We start from the raw sequence: 22,270 nt of genomic DNA, 5'->3' as shown, positions 1-22,270 counted from the left end.
GAGGGAGGGAGGGACAGGAAGGAAGGAAGGAAGGAAGGAAGGAAAAGAAGAAAGAAAGAAAGAAAGAAAGAAAGAAAGAAAGAAAGAAAGAAAGAAAGAGGGAGGGAGGGAGGGAGAGGAAGGAAGGAAGGAAGGAAGGAAAAGAAGAAAGAAAGAAAGAAAGAAAGAAAGAAAGAGAGAGAGAGAGAGAGAGAGAGAGAAAGAAAGAAAGAAAGAAAGAAAGAAAGAAAGAAAGAAAGAAAGAAAGAAAGAAAGAGGTGTGATCTCTCCCTCCCTTCATTTCCCGATTGCACTTTGCTTTACTCCTGATTCCAATTTTCTCATGTTTTTTCCTGTTGGAATTTTTGCTCTGTTCACTCAACACATTTGTTGGCTTATTTGGCAAACAAACACACAGACACACACGCACGCCTCACAAAGAATTTGCACATGTCAGCAGTGCAAGTAGAGTATGAAAACTCATAAGAGCCGATAGTGATTCGAACCTCAGAAAAAGGCAGAGAAATTCTCAAAGTGCTTCTTCGATTGCCGTGTGCCATCAATACATTTCCTTGCAGGAGAAACTTCTATTTTATTGACAGCAAAAATTCCAGACCCCCTAACCAGGGGTCTCCAACCTTGGCAACTTTAAGACTTGTGGACTTCAGTTCCCAGAATTCCCCTGCCAGCAGATGTTTCATGACCCAACTAGGGATGTCTGGCTGGGGAATTCGGGAAGTTGAAGTCCACAAGTCTTAAAGTTGCCAAGGTTGGAGACCCCTGATCTAAACCCATCTAACTTGTTCAGGAAATGTATTAGTTCCCAAGACTAAACCATCACGTCGCTTGACCCGAAGTGAACCCCCATTAGCCTTAGCCACGGTTTATCGGGCCAGACAACATCCAAGAAACTGCGTCTGAAATCTGCCTTAAGCCAGGAAAAAGAACCTGGCCTTGAGACACAAATGCAGTGAGGAAATGTCGATTTTCTTACCTCTAACCCGTTGATCTTTTGCAGGTTAAAATGGTTCAGCCTGAACAGAACGTAGAACTTCCACAAGGTGAAGGTAACCACCGGGTTTCCCTGAGTCTCAACTGTTAACTGCTCGAGCCGACGCAGGTGAGCTAAGGCGTTGAACTGCTGCAACATCGTCAGGTTGGTCTCCTTGAACTTCAAGTGCTGAAAGAGGCAAGCAGAGGAAGACGTGAGAAGCGTGAGGATGTGACCCAGCTGGGTCATGAAACGTCTGCTAGAAACTAACCAAGCTCAGAGAGCACCAGGGTCCCCACAGTCCTCCTCCTCCTCCCCTCACTCCCTTCCAGCTCTGATGTTGTTGCCTAGTTGGGTCATGAAACATCTGCTAGAAACTAACCAAGCTCAGAAAACACCATGGACCCCACAGTCCTCCTCCTCCTCCTCCTCCTCCTGCCCTTCACTCTCTTCCAGTTCTGATGACGTTGCCTAGTTGGGTCATGAGACGTCTGCTAGAAACTAACCAAGCTCAGAGAGCACCAGGGTCCCCACAGTCGTCGTCCTCCTCCTCCCCTCACTCCCTTCCAGCTCTGATGACGTTGCCTAGTTGGATCATGAGACGTCTGCTAGAAACAAACCAAGCTCAGAAAACACCATGGACCCCACAGTCCTCCTCCTCCTCCTCCTCCCCTTCACTCTCTTCCAGCTCTGATGACGTTGCCTAGTTGGGTCATGAGACGTCTGCTAGAAAACAAACCAGCTCAGAGAGCACCAAGGACCCCACATTTCAGCCCTGAGCTAGAGAGGTTCTCTTCTATTTATGATTACAATGGTCAAAGAGGTTTGAGATGAGCATAGCCAAAAATGGATAGTTTCATTGTCTTGGCCAGCTAGTAAATTATACATTTTTTTCCTCCCAACATATTCACTGCAATGAGAAGTGGGGAGAGTTAACAATTCAGACCTTAAAATGGCAGGGAGAACCTCCTAATCAATAGCCATGAGTCCTGAGGGCTATTTACAGCTCTTTAATCACAGGAAACAAGCTTGAAATAATAGTTGATGCGGAGAAAAAAACCCAAAAGAGGCCGATTATCTATTTTCATTTGTGTCCATCTGGAAGCCATCTACTGATGTCCCCAGGGGGCACAAAGGGTTGCCTTAAAAGGGCCCTTAATCTGACCTAGCCTCACCTCTGTGATTTCAAAACAGGCCATTTGTGGCACTTGCTTCCTGCAGGATGTCACACTGGCCACATTTTACTTGGTTCCTAAAAAGGATTCAGGCCAATGGATAGAGGGGAGCCAGAGGTCTACGAGTGGTCAAGATGCTAAGTGGAGTTCCACGTTTGGCGTTCCGTCTGGTATGGAGTACCAGTTAAGAAAGGAAAAATGTATTTATTTATTTTTTGGGTGTGGTATCCTTGGGTTTCCTGGAGGGATTCTGTGGGTCGTATGCCTGGTCATTCTACTGGGTTTGCAGGTTTCTTACTCTACTTCTACGTGAACCAATCGAGGCACAAAGGCTTTCTAAGCCTTGCCCAGAGGGTTCAAAGAGGAGAGGCGCAACTTGCCAGAAAATTGGGGAACTTGATCTTCAGTTTCGATAGCACTGGGATAATTTCATCAAAGTCTATGAAAATAAAAGAGATGGTAGCGATGTTTCCAGTCGTCTGAACGCTCCAATTCCGGTCCAGGGATTCCAGAGCTCCGGAACCGTACAGGCAGAGGGTATCGCCGTCTATTTCCACCAGGTGAGACTCCAGACCTGGCACAACTTTGCCTAAAAGGGTCTCCAGAGACCTGGAGAGAGAGAGAGAGAAGAACTGTTACGCAGGAGCAGAGCGGGAGAGGAAGGGAAGAGAGGCCATAATGTCATCAACCTTCCCCGGCCAGGCGGAAAATTCCGATCCAAGGCTAGGAATATACAGATAGTCCTCCAATTATAACAGTTCCTTTAGTTCAAAGTTACAATGGCACTGGAAAAAAGCGACTTAGGACCGTGTTTCACACTTATGACCATTGCAACAGCCCCCAGGGTCACGTGCTCAAAATTTGGCAAGTGACTCGTATTTAGGACGGTCGCAGCGTCCCGGGTTCACGTGTTCCCCTTGGGCGACCTTCGGACAAGCAAAGTCAATGGGAAAACTAGATTCGCTTAACAAACGTGTTGCTAACTTCACAACTGCAGCAATTCGCTTAACAGCTGTGGCAAGAAAGGGTTGTAAAATGGGGCAAAACTCACTTAACAAATGTCTTGCTTAGCAACAGAAATGTTGGGGCACAATTACGGCCGTAAGTCAAGGACTACTTGTACTATAACAGGGGTCTTCAAACTTGGCCCTTTTATGACTTGTGGGACTTCAACTCCCAGAATTCCTCAGCCAGCGTTGCTGGCTGAGGAATTCTGGGAGTTGAAGTCCCACAAGTCATAAAAGGGCCAAGTTTGAAGACCCCTGTACTACAACTATTTGTTGCAGGCCATTCCCTGTAACAGGGATCCTCCTTTATCTCACATTCATAGGCTGGGCTCAGAGCCCTGAGGTGCCTTGGAAATCTTCTGCTTCAAGGAGGCGGCTGGGCCCAGTGCCCGGTTTTGAATTCCTTCCTTGTTCAGCACTAATTTTTATCTCATTTTTCGGTATCAAATATGCAAAAGGTGCCCCAGCTTCGTTTGATTTCTAAGCACCTTCCCCAAGTAATTTATGGAGGAATCCAACCTTTGTGCCAAAGCAATTTTAAAAAAAACAAAAACCACTTCACTGATTGGCATCTATTTCTGGAAATATTACCTAGTCACCACCCCGAAAAGACTGAATGTGGGTTAAATTTGTTCTTCTCTGAATCCCACCGTGCAGATTTCTCGAGCAGAAATGAAATTTTAAAAAGCCTTAGCAAAACCAGGAACAATTGAAAATTAATTTCGTTGCACTGATTGTATTTACAGGCACGGGGTCTCTGCAGGTCCCTTAATGCCATGACTGGCACAATACAGGAGCAAGATAGTGATGGGGTGTATGAACCATCTGCTTCCTTGCAAAAAATAAAGAAATAAGCAGGAAATCCATCTATCGAAGATCCATTCCTAATTGCCATGTTCTTAATCTGGGACTTTCTCCTTGCAAAATACCTGACCTATGCTGAAATCATGGACTCTCTGGGCCCCTAAAGGATGGCAGCCAAGACTCTGGGACAGACAGACAGAGTCCCACAAAGGGCCAAGTTTCCCGGCATCAGGATACTGGTGTAAACTTTAAGAATTGTGCATCCTTTGGGAGATCAGACTAGAGAAGGCTCCATGCTGGGTTCAAACCACCCACTCTTTCCCAGCAAGGCCCCAAGAAGATTCTTGAGGCGTAGGGCACATAAGAGATGGGGAAGCAGGATCCCACCTCCCCACCCCCCACCCCCCCGTCCTGAGTTACAACACTGCTTCACCCTCAGATTCAACTGTCTCTGGGGAAAGGGACAGGAGTTCATTGCAAAGGGTGAACAATCACTTTTGTGCAGAGGCCCCCAATCTTTTAGGCACCAGGGACTGGTTCTGTAGGAAACATTTTTTCCACGGACCGTGTGTGTGTGTGTGTGTGTGTGTGTGTGATTTCGCATGCTACCTAGATCCTGCCCACGTGCATGTGAAGCTTCGCTCCCTTGCGTGGCCCGGCTCCTAACGGGACACGGACCAGTAGTGGGTTTGTGGCTCAGGGGTTGGGGACCCCTGCTCTTGTGGGAGCTCAGAATATGACTCCAACATCCTCACCATCAGGAATATGAATGCTTTATGGAGGGTTAGGGCACAAGTCTCCGCTGCTGGCCTGCTTCCAATTCCCAGCCTTCGGGACTGGCTGGAGCCACCTCGTTCCCTCAGCCAGCCAACCAGGGACGGCAAAGAAACCCTGGACTGGCCCACCGAAGGCTCATTTCCTAAAGGCCACAGCTACGGCTTGTGCTCCCCTGCCTCGTGTCAAGGCGAAGAAAAGGCTGTTTTCTTCTCAATGGTTTGATGGCTCCTGTGATTTTGATTTATAGAAATGTAACAGAAGCTCAAATATCTGCAGTCTGGAGAAACCGCTGGCAACGCCCTGCTTGAACCGCGGAGAAGGGAAAGCTTTGTCCGCCATTCCAAATCCCCTCGTTCTAGGACGCTTTCTTGAACGGCACCCTTCCGAAATACAGGAGGAGCTGGAGGCCTCAGTCTTCCTGTCTGGCGCAGAGCCTATCAAAGTGGAGCAGAGGACCTTAGCTGGGGTGGTTTTATTTGAGCGCGTGCTTTCTGTGTGCGTGCACACCCGCTTTCGTTCGAGAGGAATGAAGACAGCTAATTCTTCCAACATTTTCCTCTGTGCGAAAGTGAATTACGGTTTCCAGAAGGAATGTGGAAATTTACTTTACACTTCATATTTTACGAGACAGGAAAAAAAAAAGAGAGAGACCGAGTAAAAAAAAAAAAAATATGGCATTCATGATGGAGAAACTACTAAGAATAAACTAGCTTGGGAGGCTTTCCCCAATTGGGTAAAAAAAAAAAATTAATAATAATAACATTGCTCATAAAATGTTCCTTTAACTGGATGGAGGAGGAAATACCAGAAGCCTAAGCTGGCCTCCTTCTTCAGTTTGTGCCTGGTTCTGGTATAAAGCTGGAGGCAGCAGAGGGACAAACCGAAGTAAGTCCTGCTTTCTTGGTCTTTAAAGAAGGCAGATAAATTAATGGCACCTGGAAGGAACCAACATTCAGAGTCAAGCTCACCAGATGTCTTCTGGATGCCATTCAAGTTGTCGTGGTCACCCTTGATGTCCTACATGATCTATGCCAAGGGTGGGGACCCATGGCCCTTTTACGACTTGTGGACTTCAACTCCCAGAAGGCATGCCTGGCTGAGGAATTCTGGGAGTTAAAGTCCACAAGTCATAAAAGGGCCACGTTTGAAGAGCCCTGTCTTAAGTGTTAAGGTCACAAAGACAGTGTCAAAGCAAGAACATCCGATGTTAGCCTTTCCTCCTCACACACAAAACACACAGCTTCCACTTTTAAATCCTGAAAGAAGTATTGATACCTTTACTGCAGAGGAAGTTTTTTTTAAAAAAAATCTCTGTTTTGTTTTGTTTTTTAAATAAACTTGAATAATTATTATTGGCTTTGGCAAACCGATTCAAAGCAACGAGACACACACACACACACACACGCCCCGATAATTCCAGAAATTATCCTATGAATCACCACCGAGTCAGAGTTAAGGAAGAGTTTCTCCTTAAAACAACACAGGTGCCAGAGAGAGAGAGATGGCCCAACTAGGGGGAAGCTGCTCTGAGCGGCCGTGTTGACGGGAGCCGGTCATGCGCAAAGAATTAGCAGCTTCACACCGTGGGATCTGGCAGGAAACACGCTTGTTTGTTGGAGAGCCCACGACTTGTTGTATATTTTTGTACAATGTGGCCAGTTTGGGTAGGGGGGGGCTAGCAAAGCAGGGGAGGAAAACCAGGATTCAAAAACGGATGCAAAAAAATAAAGAGTTTTGAAACGACACACAGTCCTCGACTTACAAGCACAATGGAGCCCAAAGTTTCTGTGGCTAAGCGAGGAGAAATTTATTAAATGCGCTTTGCCCCGTTTGATGACCTTTCTCGCCATGGTTGTAAGTGAAACACTGCAGTTGTTCAGTTGGTGACACGGGCTGTTAAGTGAATCTGGCTCCTCCCTTGACTTTGCTTGTCATAAAGTCGCAAATATGGATCACGTGACCCCGGGACACTAAGATCCTCATAAGTACGAGCCAGTCGCCAGGTCTTCGAATTTGGATCACGTGGGAATGCTGCAGTGGCTGTTTAAGTGTGAAAAACTTGGGCTCAATTGCGGTCGTAAGTACCTGGTATCTGCTAGAGAAGGGGTCCCCAACCCCCAGTCCGTGGGCCGGTACCGGGCCACAGCATGCCAGCAAGCGGGCCGCACAAACAAGCAAAGCCCCATCCGTGAGATGCAGGCAGCACACAAAACCACACACTCTACGGTCCACGGAAAAGCCTCTCTCCTTGGTGAGAGAGGTCCCTGGTGCCCAAAAGGCTGGGGACCTGTGCGCTAGAGGTTAGGTGAGAGAGCATGGCTGGCTGAGGAATTCTGGGAGTTGAAGTCCAGGCCTCTGAAAGCTGCCAAGCTTGAGAATACCGGACTAGGCGCCGCTGGAGGAAAGAGACCTGGGATTGCTAGTCCTGGAGCAACCTGGGCAATTCCCTACCTGCCCTCCTCGGGAAATTCACAAGCCGCATTCCTGTTGTTCTGACAGGGCTCCTCGCCTTGGACCGGCTCCTGGTTCGAAACCTTCAGGACGAGACGGTTCTGCTGGATTTCCCAGTGATGGGCGATGTTGCAGATGGTTAACCGTTTCTTCTCCTGAAAAGCGATGGAGAGATAACCGAGTCCAGACCGACACTTTGGAGCAGGTAAAGTTGCCCAGTTTGAAAAAAACACCGATTTAGTCTTCGGGATGATCTTGGCAGCTGAGCAGCTTTTCAAGGCAGAGAGCTCCTCGTCCCGGGAATCCCTGAATCGCTGAGCAGTTTCGACCGAAGAGAGGATCTGCAGCTCAGGGCTGAACTGTGGGGGGTCCTTGCTGCTCTCTGAGCCCGGTGGTTTTCTTGCAGGTGTTTCATTAGGTAACTAACTAGTATCACCACCCCAGCACTGATGATGTTACCTAGTACGATAATAAAATGTCTGCAGGAACATCACCAAGCTCCGGGAGCACCAAGGACCCCACAGTTTTGAGTCTGGTGGAAACCTGGCCACTGTAGGACTGTTATGGGAGAAGGAAGGAAGCGGTGAAGCCATCACGCCAGAAGGAGACAGTGGTGGACATCCCTAACCTGTCTCTGTCACCGTAAGAAAGAAAGGGCTGTTGGGATGGGAGATAACCAGGAATCGAGGTTTGTTAGCTTGCATCCTCATAAAGATACCTTTAACAAAGTCTGCCTGTGACTTTCACGCCTCTTCTCTTCCTCTTTTCGTAGGGCAACGGATGCCAGGCGCCGTTCTTCTTCCTGGATTCAAACACAAACAAAAGACAAGCACCCACTTTTCCCCAAGGCTCACAAAAGAAGTCAGGGGTCCATTAAAATCACCAATTAATGTCTTTTTTTTATCAAGAGTCAGGCTCCCTAGTATGATTTCCCCCACCAAGGAAAGGACTCATCTGCCTCCATTACTCCATCCTAGCAAGATGGAACGATCCTTTTGCTTTAGAGGGGAATCCCTGGAGGGAAAAACAAATATTATAGTCCCTTAATATACATGCTGCACAACGCTGCAAAATGCAAGGAAGCATTTGGCTTTTTTTCCCCCAGCTGGCTCTTAAACCAAACAAGAGGAAAGAACAGCAGTTGCTAACAGGGGAAAGTTTTGAGAATAACAGTAATGGGACAACAATCATTTTTATACCGTTACATGTCAGTCCCTCCCAGCATCCAAAATGTTTTTTTCTGTGTCTCCCAGTAAGAAATCCTCAAAATGAATTTTCCACTGCAATTTTTATAACAGTTGGGGGAATGCTTCTCAAATAAAATCAATTAATATTAATTAGGGTTTTTCTAATGTTTCAGTCCTATACAGGTTACCTCCTAAATAGACGGTCTTTTTAAATAACTGCAATCACTCTGAACAGCTCTGATCCCAGATTTACTTCTAAATATGAGGTCTGTGGCCTCAACTGGCTGGAAGGCTGAAGCTGAAACGTGGAAGATTCTAAGCAGGAATAATCGGAAAATAACTCCAAATGTGTATTTGCTAATTTCTTTTCACTCGCTGTCTCTCTTCCTCATCTCCCCTGTTTGATCTGTAAGATTATCCGGGCATGGATCATCCTTTATACACTGAAGATCAGGGGAAGACTAGGACATCTTCAACCCTTCTATCCCCATGCATAAGCATAAACAGGAATCAACTCTTCTATATTGGGTTAGGGGCGCCCCCTAATGGACATTATGCACCAAATCTTGGTTTGGCCATTTCAATTCCAGATAAACTCAAAAGAAGTTTCAAGTCAAAAGCATTGAAGACCAGGGCCTTGAGTAAAAAAAATAAATAAAAAAAAAATCTTGGTAAGCTGGCTGGGGAATTCTGAGAGTTGAAGTCCACAAAGTTGCTGAGGTTGAGGAACACTGTACACTCTTTGCTCTGAAAAATGCCATGCAAATTAATGGCCAGAATACAATGGCTAGTTAAACTGTGAAAGAGCTTATTAAAAAAAATCTTGCTCATTTAAAAGCTCAACCAGTGGCAGGCAACTCAAGGACTCTTGCTGAAGCCTCATCCTGACTTTACATGGCCTAAGAGCAATCCTTGCCTACCCTAAATTTAAGCAATGGCTTGTCTCCCCAGATTCAAAGGCCGCTTGGCATTTCCCCCCAAACTTTACAGCTGTCAAAATGTTTCATTTCATTTAAAATTCAATGTAATGCTGCTAAGTTAAGAATTGTGGGTTCCTTCACGCTCTCTGAGCTTGGTGGTTTTCTTGCAGATGTTTCATGACCGAACTAGGTAATATCATTAGTGCTTGTTAAGAATTGCATTGAAATTTTTTGGGGGGGAAAAGAGGGGGGGAGGGAGGAGGGGAGGGAGGGAGAATTTTTATCCTGGTCTTCTTTTGAGAATAAGGATACCCTAGTGCTGAATGGGGACCCGAAAAAGTGCTCAACTGCCGGAAACCCTTCTCAAATGTCCTTGCTTACTGTGATTTTTTTCATATCCAGCTGTCGGAGCTGCATCATACGATGGAGAATGGTCGGCTTGTAACATGCCTCCTGCGCTATGGGGTTGCCATCTAGGGTGAGTTCTGAAATAGAGGCCGAGTCTGCCAGGCACAGGATGTCTTCCACGCTGAACATAAAGGGGGGGAAAGAAGAAATGAAGCCCACAAAAACTCAGACAGCTGCAGCTGCTTGGCCCTGACCTGTCTTAAAAGAATCCCACAGCAACTGACCCCCATGTTACATAAATGTGCAGTTTGGGAACAGGTTGTCAATGTTACTCGGTGTTTACCTGTGTTCTTTATTTACCTATTTATCTACCCAGCTGAACCATGCATAATGTAGTATTTGAGATAGTGGGGTCTCTGAACGGTGTATTCTGCTAAACGAAGGAGGCTAAGGAGACGGACGTTGAAGCAAGGAAGTGATCAGGAAAAAAATGTTGGAAGCCTTTTAAGGAACTTTCGGGAAACTTTTAAAATGTGTGGACTTCAACTTTCATGCTGGCTAGGGAATCCTGAGAGCTGAAATCCATAGCCTGCTAGCTGGGAAATTTTGGGAATTGATGTCCGCATCTGCTAGCAGGGGAACTCTGGGAATTGAAGTCTTCTGGGGGTGCTTCTTGTCTGGATTAACTCAAAAGACCGACATCCATCAATCATTCAGTCAAGGAAATATACCCCTCCCTTAGTGAGAAGCAAGTAATTGAAATAAGGCTGACCTAAGCATGATTTCCAGGCTAAGGTAGGATGGAATGGAAAGTCCAAACTGTTCATTTGGGAGGTGACCTTCAAGCCACGCCCTCCCCTGGGCCATCCTCGAGACCACCTAACAGGGCCTGGAATCGGGTTGGCAAGGAAGCGACTGCTCGTTTCCCAAGTCAGCATCACTGGGAAATCTGCATGATGGCCGACTGCCAGAATGCAGCTAGGAGGCAACCTATGCCAAGGAGTTTTCCAGGTCCATAAGAGTGCCACCTCCAGCAATGCATTCTTTCCCCCCCCTTGCTCCTTGGGGCAGGTCCTACTCAGGAGTAGGAGCCCCAGTCTCAGAGAGTGGCTGAGAGAGGTAGACAGCCTCAGAGTGGGATTGCAGGATCTTGGAAAGCTCTCACGAGAGCAGAGATGAGCCAAAAAAATCAAGGGCAATTTCATTTAATTTTCCTTTTTCTCGACTTTCCATTTCCAATGCAGCTGGCCTTTTTTCAAGTCTGGACCATTTTGCTCCTATGTTTCAGCACCCAGGGAATTTTTCCAGTATAAGCTTTTCCAAATACATACATTTTTGCCATTTTAAAAAAAAACCACCCATGAAAGGCAAGATTAACCTTGCTTTGAGTGAATGGAACGAAATCTCTACATCTCTGCTCCCAGACAGATGAGATTACTTTGACTCAACTCTGCTTCAGAGTTTTTTAAGTAAATGGTACTTTTTTTAAGAAAACAAGTTCTCTGTTGTTTTTTTACAAAAGGCTCACATGGCTATTACAGCTTCTTTGGGCTTCCTGCCCTCCAGGTATTTCAGGGGCTTAACATTTACAGAAGCTTAGAGAAAGATTCCTCTCCCTTAGCAATCTGAGGGTTCCCCCTCCCTTCCAAAGAAACCTGGGTCCTGCCCCACCTCTTTTCCAACAGCAGCTCTGCCTGGCTAGGCTAGAGGAATCCTCACCAAAGTGCCCAGATGCAACTTTGCAAGTGCGAGGCGGGAAGGATGATGTCAGCCACACTAAAACAGAAAATGATCTTCTGCAGAGCTTGCCTCCCACTGCAAGCAGACCAGGGAAAGGCTGCAGTCTTTCAACCATCGCAAGGCTGGGTGGGTCCCCTAAGTTTGCATGGGGCTATGTGTGTATTCAGCAGGCAAAGACTGAAGCATCCTAGCCCCTCAAAACCACAGAGGCCGTGCAAGTGTGGTAGGATCAGGCGCAGCTTCTTTGGATTCGGCACTGGAGGCTGCTGTATTCGTGTCTAAGTGATACTGCCAGGTTTCAAGCAGTTTTCTTTTCCATTTTTCTGCAATTCGATAATGGAACAGATCACCTGAGGAGATAGTAGCTTCTCTGCTGGAAGAATTGAAAACAGTGCTCCTCAACCATGAGAATTTTAAGAGGAGTGGACTTCAACTCCCAGAATTCTGTTCTGGCTGGGGAATTCTGGGAGTTGAAGTCCACCCCTCTTAAAGTTGAAGTCCACCCCTCTTAAAGAAGTTCCTGTGGTTGAGAAACAATGCTTTAAGCAGTGGCTGGATGTGTCTCTGTTCAGGGATGCTGTGATAATGAATTCCTGCACTGGAACAGGGGGTTGGACTAGATCAGGGGTAGGCAACCTTGGCTCTTTTATGACTCGTGGACTTCAACTCCCAGAATTCCTGAGCCAGCCATACTGGCTCAGGAATTCTGGGAGTTGAAGTCCACGAGTCATAAAAGAGCCAAGGTTGCCTACCCCTGGACTAGATGATCTTCAACATCTCTTCCACTCTAGGGTATGTCTCTTAGTACTACTAAATCTCAAGAACATTAAAGTCACAAAATAGTCCCAGAGGGACTCAATTTGAAGTGTAACTGGCGTGGATCATTGTTACAAGTCAGTCAGCTCCGTATCTAAAGAACGGAAGGAAACCCACCCACCCCCCAGTGTCCAACTAGTTTTGAGAGGGTGAGAATGAACTCTTCCCCAACACACCCATCACCCCCAGGACAGGGGCCTGGCTGAACATCTGATGATTACAAAACGAGACCGGAAGATTCAGTGAAGACTGAGCAAAACATATTAAGTCTGCAACGCAATCATCAAGAGGTGTTGCAGTACAGAATTACATTTACACGCCCACACAAATAAGGCATTGCAGAAAAAGAGAAAAGAATTCACACTCCTTTCACTTCAAGGGACGGCAGCATTCTTGACAAGGGCGCAAAGAAAAGCATTAGCCCTGAAGTCTAAAATAGCTCAGCAAGGAACAGGAGGCATGTTAGTTAACAAAGACTGTGCTGGAAACCTGCACAGCTGGAACCCAGGAACTTCAATTATAAGAAAACTCCCTTTATTTTCAACCTGTAGGAAGGAGAATGGGCTGCGTATCCTAAACCCCTTCTTGGCACTTTTTCATACAAGGAGCATGATACTGACTCACAACAGATCTTCCTGAATCTGAAGAATCGGGGAGCAGGCTTTTTTTCTCTTTGGATCCCGTGGCATCCTATATTTTCCCATCTCCCCTTTAAGGAACCAGAACTCCGAACAAACATGAGCCGGTGAAAGAGAAGCAGAGAACTTCCCGTCTGTCACTTAAAAAAGCATAAAACAGGTTTGTTTGGAAACACGTTTGCTTCATGATCTTTATGAAGTTCCACATTTTCCATGGAGATTCTCAGTCATCCAGGTCAGGGTTGTCCCAAAGTTGCTTTTTCCAAAAGGCAACTGGACTTCCTTTAACAACAACAAAAAAAAGCCCAGTTGCCTTTGTGGGGGAAAAGCAGCTTCGGGACAAGTTCCACACATTCTGACCATTTCTTCCTACCAGTTAGACCAAAAGCCCCTTTGCAGAAGATCTGGGATCGATCCCCCAAGGAGGAAAGCAACTCGAGAGGCGAGAGAGAGGAGAACACGCAGCTCTGGCTTACCAAGAGACGTTGTTGAAGCTGAGGAAGAGACGCTGCAGGCTGGGCAGGCTGTCCACATCTTTCTAAAAAGAGACCGAAGGGAGAGTCGGAGTCAGAGGCGAAGCCGGCTGGAAAGGCAGAACTCCTGAGCAGGAAATCATGCCGGTTCCCTTCGTGCCTGCCACCCTTCCCGCAGCCCTGATGGGAGGCGACTTCCGTGGCGCAGGTCAGAATGAAGGCAGAGCCCTCTTGGGGGGGGGGGGAAACCACGCTGTGCAGCTTGCGAGGGGAAGAGGGGGAAGGCGGAGAAAAGAGAGGTGGGGAGGCAGGCCGGGGTGCCAGACGTAGCAGCTGCTCCCTGTCTGTCTGAAAGCCGGCCGGCCGGCTGCTCTCTCTCTCTCTCTCTCTCTCTCTCTCTCTCTCTCTCTCTCTCTCTCTTTCTTTCTCTATGTCTCTGTCTCTCTCTCTCTCTCTCTCCCTCTCTCTTCTCTTTCTTTCTCTCTGTCTCTCTGTCTCTCCCTGGTGCTGTCTCAGCATTTCAGGAGGGGTGGGGAGAGATGGCATGGTGCGCAAGGAGGAGGGGTGGGAGGGGAAATGTGCCGCAATGAACAGCAGGCAAAATAAAACAGGATTGCTGGCTCTTCCCGCATCAAACTGCCAAGTCATGCAGGGACTGTCTCAGCAGCAGGCAGGCAGGCAGGCAGGTGGGGCCTTTAAGAAGTGGGTCTCCCACCTGCGGCTGTTTGCTAGAATAAAGTCGGGGCGGGTGGGTGGGGGAAAGAAGAAGGGAGAAATGGGATAATTTCCAGTATTGGAAAGGAACAGCTTGAAGAACTGTGTGTTGTGGGGGGAGGGGGGAGAGGGAAGAAGAATACAAGTGGTCCTCCATTTACAACAATTCGTTTAGCGACCGTTCGAGCTTACAACGGCACTGAAAAAAACTGGCTTAGGATCATTTTTCACACTTAACGATCGTCGCAGCGACCCCCACGGTCAGGTGATCCAAATTCGGATGCTTGGCAACTGACTCCCATTCATGACGGTCGCAGTGCCCCGGGATCACACGATCCCCTTTGGCGGCCTTCCGACAAGCCAACGGTGAAGCCAGATTCACTTAACAACCCGTGTTATTAATTTAACAACTGCAGTGCTTCATTTAACAACCGAGGCAAGAAAAGTCATAAAAGGGGGCAAAACTCAAACTTAACAAATGTCTCACTCAAGAACAGAAGTTATGGGAAAGGACCTCGGAGGTCTTCTAGTCCAGACATGTCAAACACAAGGCCCGGGGGCTGGATGCGGCCCGCGAAGTGGTTTCATGTGGCCCATGAAGCCATCCTGGAAATAGTGAGGGAATGGGCCCCGCTGCCTTGGCCTAGGCCCAGGCCGGCCGGGAGCCAATGTACAATTTTGTGGTGGCCATCTATGCTGAAACGCATTCAGTCTTAGCTCCACAAGGCCGTCTGGAAACAGCGAGGAACCAGCCCCCTGTTGTGTCGGCCCCGCCCCCTGGGTGCATGCTGGGGAGGGGTCACCCATTGTGAGGAATGAAGAAATGGACCATCGCCTGGAAGTGGCCAGCAAATGATGTAGAGCTGGCCACGCCCACCCAGTAGGCCACACCCATCCAGTAGGCTGCACCCACCCTGGCCACACACACCCGCCCCCCCCGAGGGCAACCACAATGCTGAATATATAGTATTTGCAGCGTTGACAGTGGCCCTCAATGAAATTGAGTTTGACACCCCTCTTCTAGTCCAACCCCCTGCCCAAGCGGGAGACCCTCTACCGTTTCAGTCTTCAGTGATGGGGCAGAAGCACTCTGCCAGCTGCAGATCAGCCCCCCCCCCACCTCTGAGCAGAGGGCATCTTCTTCTCTGCCAAGGAAAGCCCCTTGAAGGGGCAAGCCGGGTTCGGTTCAAGAGGGGCTCACCACCGATCTGATCTTATTGTAGCGGAGGTTGAGCTCCAGCAACGAATCCAGGCCGCTGAGGTTTCCGACGTGGGTCAAGCAATTTCGCGCCAGGTTCAACATTCGGAGATCTCGTAAGTGATTCAGGTTTTCTATGAGGGAAATCTGGGAGGGGGAGGGGGAGAGTCACTTACTCTTGGACCCGCCCGTTTCCCACCCAAAACCCACCGTCAAAGAATGATTCTGTGAAATTTATCTTCTGAGATCAAAATTATGTGCCAGGATGCTGTAGCGATGAAATTGTGCCGTGTGCATTCTTTAATTAGAACATCTATGTGCTTATTCCCCTAATGTCTCTAAATGGCCTATAAAGAACAGTAATACCCAACCAGAGGTTCCTGGTTTCCCAGCGCTCCAGTTCAACCCAGTTTAAATCACCTATCAGTTAAGCATCTGACCTTGGCAACTTTAAGACTTGGGGACTTCAAGCCCCAGAATTCCCCTGCTAGCCGTGCTCTTCCTATATAGCGGAGTATGCAAAACAAGGAATAGCCCAGGACAGGACTCTGTCCGATATATCCTTTACCCCCCCCCCTCCTAATCCTTGGATACTCTCTTCTCTGTACCCAGGGTGCAGGGAAGGAGTAGTCCCTACTAACTGCCAGCTGATAGTTATTTCCCACCCCAACTGCAAATGCTGAATCCTACCTGATTGCCATGAAGATCCAAGACATCAAGGTTTACAAGATTATCCAGGTTTGAAATCCTCCTTATTCTGCAATGGCGAAGAAGCATTTGAAGTGGATGGAAGGGGGAAAAAAGAAAAATACATTATGGTATCAATCAAGAAGAGCTAAAGGATCTTTTGCCCTATGACAGGAATTCCAGGCTGTCTGAGTGCAGCATTTGAAAGCTGGAACAGCAGAAGTGTAAGAGCTCATTTACCTCTGCGTGAAATGGGAATGTCTGTACGTCAGAGGCAGAAAAATAGAAAAAGGGATTTCTGATTTCAATAGAAGAGATTCTTTGTGGCTCAGGGTTGAACTGTGGGGTCCTTGGTGCTCTCTGAGCTCGGTGGTTAATTCTGGTCTGGAAGCTTTTGTGTGGCTTTGGGGGAGGGGGGAGAGGCAGAGGAAGTAACTCCTGATGACCTGGAATCACAGACTGGTGGCAGTTGGAGGCTTCCAAGTTCTCTTCCCGTCCTGTTTGCTCCAATGGAGAAATGTGAGCGTGGAGAGTTACCCCAGAGGAAATCCACCATTCTACTCTAATCCAAAGGTCTTGACATTTTTAGGCTGAAGGAACGCAGGTGATCTTTATTTGTTTGCAGGTGGCTTGTTCCATTTTTGTATCTGGACGTCTGGAGCGAGTTTTAAGAGGGCTTTCAGAAGCAACGGTAATATGGTGGGGGCCCTGATATTCCTCCCCCTGGAAACACGGCTCCAGATGAAAGATGGAGAGATGTCCCGAGATGGCGGTGGACGTCCAGAGAGGAGCAGGACCTCAGCTCGGCAAGAAGCAAGGACTTTTCACACAAAAAAACGGTAAACACTCTCACCAGCCTTGGGTCTATGGAGATTCTCAGTCATCCAGGTCAAGGCTGCCCCAAAAGTGGTTTTTCAGGCGGCAACTAGACTTTCTGTTTTTCCTTGAAGACGCTCCACTTCTCATCCAGAACTGAAGAAGCTTCTTGGATGAGAAGAGAAATGTCTTCAAGGAAAAACAAAAAAGTCCATTTGTCTCTTGAAAAAGCATCTTTGGGACTCTCACTAGACATATAGATTCCCTCCCACAGACCGGTACGCTCCCACAGAGTGGGTCTCCTCAGGGTGCCGTCGGCCAAGCAATGTCGGCTGGCGACCCCCAGGGGGAGGGCCTTCTCTGTGGGTGCCCCTACCCTCTGGAATGAACTACCCCCCGAGATTCGGATGATTCCGGATCTCCTTACCTTCCGTCGCGCCCTCAAGACATGGCTCTTTCAGCAAGCGGACCTGACCTAGGGAGGATTTTATATTGGGTTCATTTTTAGGAATTTGGAAGACACAACTTTAAAATTTGGTTTAATTCGGTTTTATTGGGGGGGGATTGTATATATCTTTGGTTTTAAACATGTTGTGCGCCGCCCTGAGTCCCGCAGGGAGAAGGGCGGCATATAAATTAAATTAAATAAATAAAATAAAATAAATAACCATCTAGCCTGGGCTCAGAAAGTAAACCAGTTCTGGTTAAATCTCAATTGGAGGATTCTGCCGCAAAAGCAGCAGAATTCTACCAAAAGCAGCTGAATTCGGGCCCGGCCAGCCACGAAATAAAACCTGCCCAAAGAGCCCTGCTTTTCCAAATGCAACTTTTGTTTCTTTACCTGTTATTTCCCAGCGACAGGACCCGGAGACACCTCAGGGTCGAAAGGCCGCTGATTTCTTCGATCTGGTTATCGTACAAGTCTAAGAAGATCAGGTGCTGCAAGTTGGAGATGTTCTGGATTCGAGTGATGAAGTTGTGCTGGAAGCTCAGGAGCCGAAGGTGCTCCTCCCCGTCAATGATGGGGCAAACGGTCAGCTTCTGCCTGGGAAGGAAGTTCCAGACACAGCTCTAAGAAGGAAAGGGGTAGCTAGCAGCCCAGGGATCACTCTAATCGTGGCCCTGGCTCAGGGTTTCTCAACCTTAGCAGCTTTAAGCTGTGTGGACTTTGGAGCTGGCTGGCTGGCTGGGGAATTCTGGGAGTTGAAATCCACGCCGGTTAAAGCTTGCCAAGGTTGAGAAACAGGGCCTTGGAGAGTGGAGGGAATCAGCAACCTAAAACCAAAGTGAGCCTCCGACCAAACGAAGCATATCCGCATAAATTTCCAGGATTTTGAAACAGTACCCTATGTTTAAAAAAAACTGTAAAAGCGAAGGAAGAAGGGGAGAGGAAGAAGGGAAGGTGGCAAACAGGAGAAGGAAAACAAGAGCAAAATGAAAGTCTTCCTAGCTCCCTAAATCCATCTGTTAAAGCAGAATATAAATTGCAACCGTTTGTTAGTTCCCAACCTGGGAAACAGGGATTCTCCCTCCAAATGCTCCAGAGGTTTGCAGCCAATCTCCAGCTGCAAACATCTGCAGCCAAGACAGTTGCCCTCCCCTCCCTCCTTATTTTTACCTTTCGAGGGTCATCCGGTCCGAAAGCTGGATTTTCTCTTCTGCCGAGCGGTACACCAAAGGAAATCCTGTGTCCCTATAAATATCTAACAGGGGGGAAATGAAAACATGTCTTCAACTACCAACATTCAGACCAATTTTTTAAGCCAGGGCAGCCTTTCCAGTCTCCCATGGAGCATCCTGGTTTTGTCACAAAGGAAGGGATCACCGTGGTTAAAGGCACCAGGCTAGAATCACAGAGCTGGAAGGGACCTTGGAGGTCTTCTAGTCCACCCCCCTGCCCAAGGCCCTGCTCTCCCAGAAACTGGGGGACCATGAGCTCTAAGCACAAAGCCAGCTGGGTGACCTTGGGCCAGTCACTTTCTCTCAGCCCTAAGAAGCGGGCAAGGGCAAAGATTTAGTAACTGTTTAGAACAGAGCTCCTTCAACTTGGAAGCTTTCAAATGTGTGGGCTTCAATTCCCAGAATTCCCTGGCCAGTTTGGACCATAGTTGCATTAGCCCTGTCGATCTGCAGAATTACCTGGGCTATTTGCACTGACATTATGGCAGTCCTGCTGAATTCGGTACTTCAAAGGGTTCGGAAAAGAGCCGTCTCCACAGACGGTGAGAGAACCCGGCCCGTATTTCACTTCCAAACTAGGGATATCTGCAAAATTAGCTGCGATGGGGATGCAGACTTTTTTACTGCGTGACAAAGGACTTAATCTTCCATCTGCTCGAAGGAGAGAAAAAAAAGATTATTTGTCCTCAAGCCTGAAAAGACTAATCAAATTCTACAGCCTTTCAGACTCCTGGGCATATATGAGCCTCTGAAAATAGCAGGGCTGACTATGTCACCATTCATTTACTATTCTGCAGTCCTCTATGCCAGGGGTCTCCACCCTTGGCAGCTTGAAGACATGTGGACTTCAACTCCCAGAATTGAAGTTGGCTGGCTGGGGAATTGGCTGGCTGGGGAATTCTGGGAGTTGAAGTCCACAAGTCTTCAAGTTGCCAAGGTTGGAGACTCCTGCTCTATGTTGTTGAATTGTAAGTGGTTCACAACAGCTTACGGGTAGCCCTCAACTTATAACAATTCATTTCGCAACCGTTACAACGGTACTGAAAATGGGACTTGCAACCAGTCCTCACACTTATGACTGTCCCAGCATCCCCAGTCATGTGATCAAAATTTGAGAGCATGGCAACCAGGATGCCTTTAGGTCCCAGGGCCACATGACCACCATTTGAGACTTTTCACACTTATAATCATTGCAGCATTCCCCCCCCCACCATGGTCATGTGATCAAAATTCAGACACTTGGCAACTGACTCCTATTTATGACCTCTGCATTGTCCTGGGATCATGGACTACTGTAATGCTCTCTACATGGGGCTCCCCCTGAGGAGCACCCGGAGACTTCAACTGGTCCAGAATGCGGCCGCGCGGGCGGTGTGGGGAGTGACTCGTCGCTCCCATGTGACACCGCTGCTGCGCGAGCTGCACTGGTTACCAGTGGTCTTCCGGGTGCGCTTTAAGGTGTTAGTTACCACCTTTAAAGCGCTCCATGGCATTGGACCTGGCTACCTCCGAGACCGCCTTCTGCCACAGATTCCCTCCCATAGACCGGTACGCTCCCACAGAGCGGGCCTCCTCAGGGTGNGGATTTTAGGTAGGGATGATTTTAAGAAAATTTTAATTGACACACAGCTTCCAATATTTGGCTTTTAATTTGGTTTTATGGGGTTTTTTTGTTTTTTGATGTATTTTGTTTGTATCTGTTTTAATATGCTGTGCACCGCCCTGAGTCCTACGGGAGAAGGGCGGTATATAAATTAAATTATTATTATTATTATTATTACCTTTTGCAACCTTCTGACAAGCAAAGTCAATGGGGAAACCAGATTCACTTAACAACTGTGGCAAGAAAGGTCGTAAAATGGGACAAAACTCACTTAACAAATATCTCACTTAGCAACATCAATTTTGGGCTCAATTGTGGTCGTTAAGTTGAAGCATAAAAATCAAGCAAAATATATAAAGTGAAAATAATTAAAAAGTGATCCCCTTTCTCAATCTCAGAATGTGATCTTTGCGATGCCACCGAAAGGCCACCACAAAAGCTTTCTGCTGTGTTTTTTAAAAAAACTGAGATTCCATCTCACCCCAAAATGCGAGAATTACAGACACGTTTCTTATGTCCCTTGTTAGCAATCTTGATTTTTGACAGCAAACTTCCCAAGAATACCTAGTTTTCCGGGGTGGTTTTTTTCAAGGTCATGCTGCAAGAACCGGTTGTGGAGATAGGGCTGTTCTTTGTGCAATCTCAGCTCCAGCTGCAATACAAAATGTGAGAAGGAAAAGGCATTATGCACCTTATGAAAACCCAAAGAAAACGGATTCGCCCAAGAAACACTGAGATTATGAAACACAGAAGATTTTAAGAGGAGTGGTGAGTTGCAGTGACGTGTCCCAAATTATGTCATGTGAAGGCTAAAATAGGACAAAGGGTTTTTTTGCAAACCCCTTCCCATTCAATAGGACTGAATCTTGTTACTGCTTCTTTATTTAGGATAGTTTTATTAATTCCAGCACAGGGATGAATGTGCTTGGGAGTTGTAAAATGTGCTCTCCACAACATAAAGCATGCAAGAAGCCTAACCATAAAAGAGCAAAAGGCAGCACATCTACGCACCCACATCAGAAGACATCACAAAACACCAAATTCACTACACAACTTCAGTCAGGACCTCGGAGTTCTCTAAAATGTTTATAATAAAAAAATTCAAGTCTCACAGCTCTGGTTCTTTCTGCCGACGACGTACTTTGAAGAACCAGCTGAACTCCGTAATTGTTGGCCTGTCAACAAAAAAGGAGAATTAACCACCTCCAAGAATCTCACGTTTAAAAGAGGAACAGGGAGAAGAGAATTTCAACTGAGAGTTGCTTTAGGTAAATGGGGTGAAAAGGGTCGCTAGAATCATGCATGCATAAAATAGGGGGTATTTCATTCTGGTGACCTTTGGGGGAAAAAAACTAATTTTTCAAATACATTTATTTGGTAAATTTATATCGCTATCCATCTCACATGAGTGACACTGAAGGGGTTGAAAACACAAAGCAATACGATGAAACGAACAAAAAATAACAGAAATCTACCACAAAGCATTAAATTTTTAACAAAAAAAAAAAATTAAAAAAATCAAATAAGTACCAAAACTGAAAATATTTAAACAGAAAAATATTTAAAATAAAAAAGTTTCAAAACGATTAAAATAAAATAAAATAATAATAATAATAATAATAATAATAATAATAATAATTAAAACATTAAATTAAAATGATTAAAAAAATCATTTTAATTTAAGGTAAAATTTTAAAAAAGGATTAAAATAAAAATAATTTAAAATGACAATAGAAAATAATTAAAATAAAATTTAAAGAATTAAAATTTGAAACATGGAAAGCAAAATTATTTTTTCATTATTTATTTTTTTAAATGACCAGGAGGAGGAGGAAGTGGGGGAGGGGGAGCTGCTCACAATGGCCTTCCCCAGTAGGGGAAAGACTACAGGCCCCATGCTCCACACCCCCGGCTGCGCCCCATGGGACCTGTAGTCCCCGGCCCTCAAGGGGCCCCCTGGCTTACCGAGACGGTGTGGCCCGGCCTTCCTACCCCGGCGGGCCGGCATTTGCTGGGCACCATGACAACCACTCCCGCCGCCGCCGCCACAACAAAGCGCGGAAGTGGCCGCCGCCGCCTCCGCCTCCTCTCGCGCGCTCCGCCCGGAAGCCGCCGGGCAGTTGCCGTGGCAACGCCCGCTTCCGGGTACGCTTTCGACAGCCGCCACCCAGGGAGCGCAAAGGGGATGCGGGCTCGAGGCATCAATAAGCACTTCGGGTTCCCAGTGGACGATCCGTGAGGGGAAAAAACGAACACGCCGTCCTAA

At 47.0% G+C, this 22,270-nt stretch overlaps 1 protein-coding gene across 1 annotated transcript in view; it reads right to left on the bottom strand.

Annotated features, from left to right (window-relative positions):
- LRRC49 (leucine rich repeat containing 49) overlaps positions 1-22,026 on the bottom strand; it is a 25,819-nt gene extending 3,793 nt beyond the window's left edge. Inside the window, exons 1-14 of the mRNA XM_015822134.2 lie at positions 21,970-22,026; positions 21,117-21,179; positions 20,569-20,656; positions 18,861-19,052; positions 18,340-18,424; positions 17,563-17,766; positions 15,909-15,975; positions 15,222-15,365; positions 13,310-13,371; positions 9,673-9,820; positions 7,903-7,986; positions 7,185-7,339; positions 2,526-2,754; positions 974-1,159 (exon numbers count right to left, since the gene is read on the bottom strand). Coding sequence (XP_015677620.2) covers positions 974-1,159; positions 2,526-2,754; positions 7,185-7,339; positions 7,903-7,986; positions 9,673-9,820; positions 13,310-13,371; positions 15,222-15,365; positions 15,909-15,975; positions 17,563-17,766; positions 18,340-18,424; positions 18,861-19,052; positions 20,569-20,656; positions 21,117-21,179; positions 21,970-22,026 — 1,764 coding nt within the window. The remainder of the gene's footprint in view (positions 1-973; positions 1,160-2,525; positions 2,755-7,184; positions 7,340-7,902; positions 7,987-9,672; positions 9,821-13,309; positions 13,372-15,221; positions 15,366-15,908; positions 15,976-17,562; positions 17,767-18,339; positions 18,425-18,860; positions 19,053-20,568; positions 20,657-21,116; positions 21,180-21,969) is intronic.
- Positions 22,027-22,270: the final 244 nt, after the last annotated feature.

The sequence above is a fragment of the Protobothrops mucrosquamatus genome, unplaced genomic scaffold, assembly GCF_001527695.2.
Source record: "Protobothrops mucrosquamatus isolate PMUCROS unplaced genomic scaffold, P.Mucros_1.0 scaffold1472, whole genome shotgun sequence".
In the NCBI taxonomy this organism is placed as follows: Eukaryota; Metazoa; Chordata; class Lepidosauria; order Squamata; family Viperidae; genus Protobothrops; species Protobothrops mucrosquamatus.
Note: the sequence above shows the minus strand (reverse complement) of the source record. Positions and strands in the feature narration are given on the sequence as shown.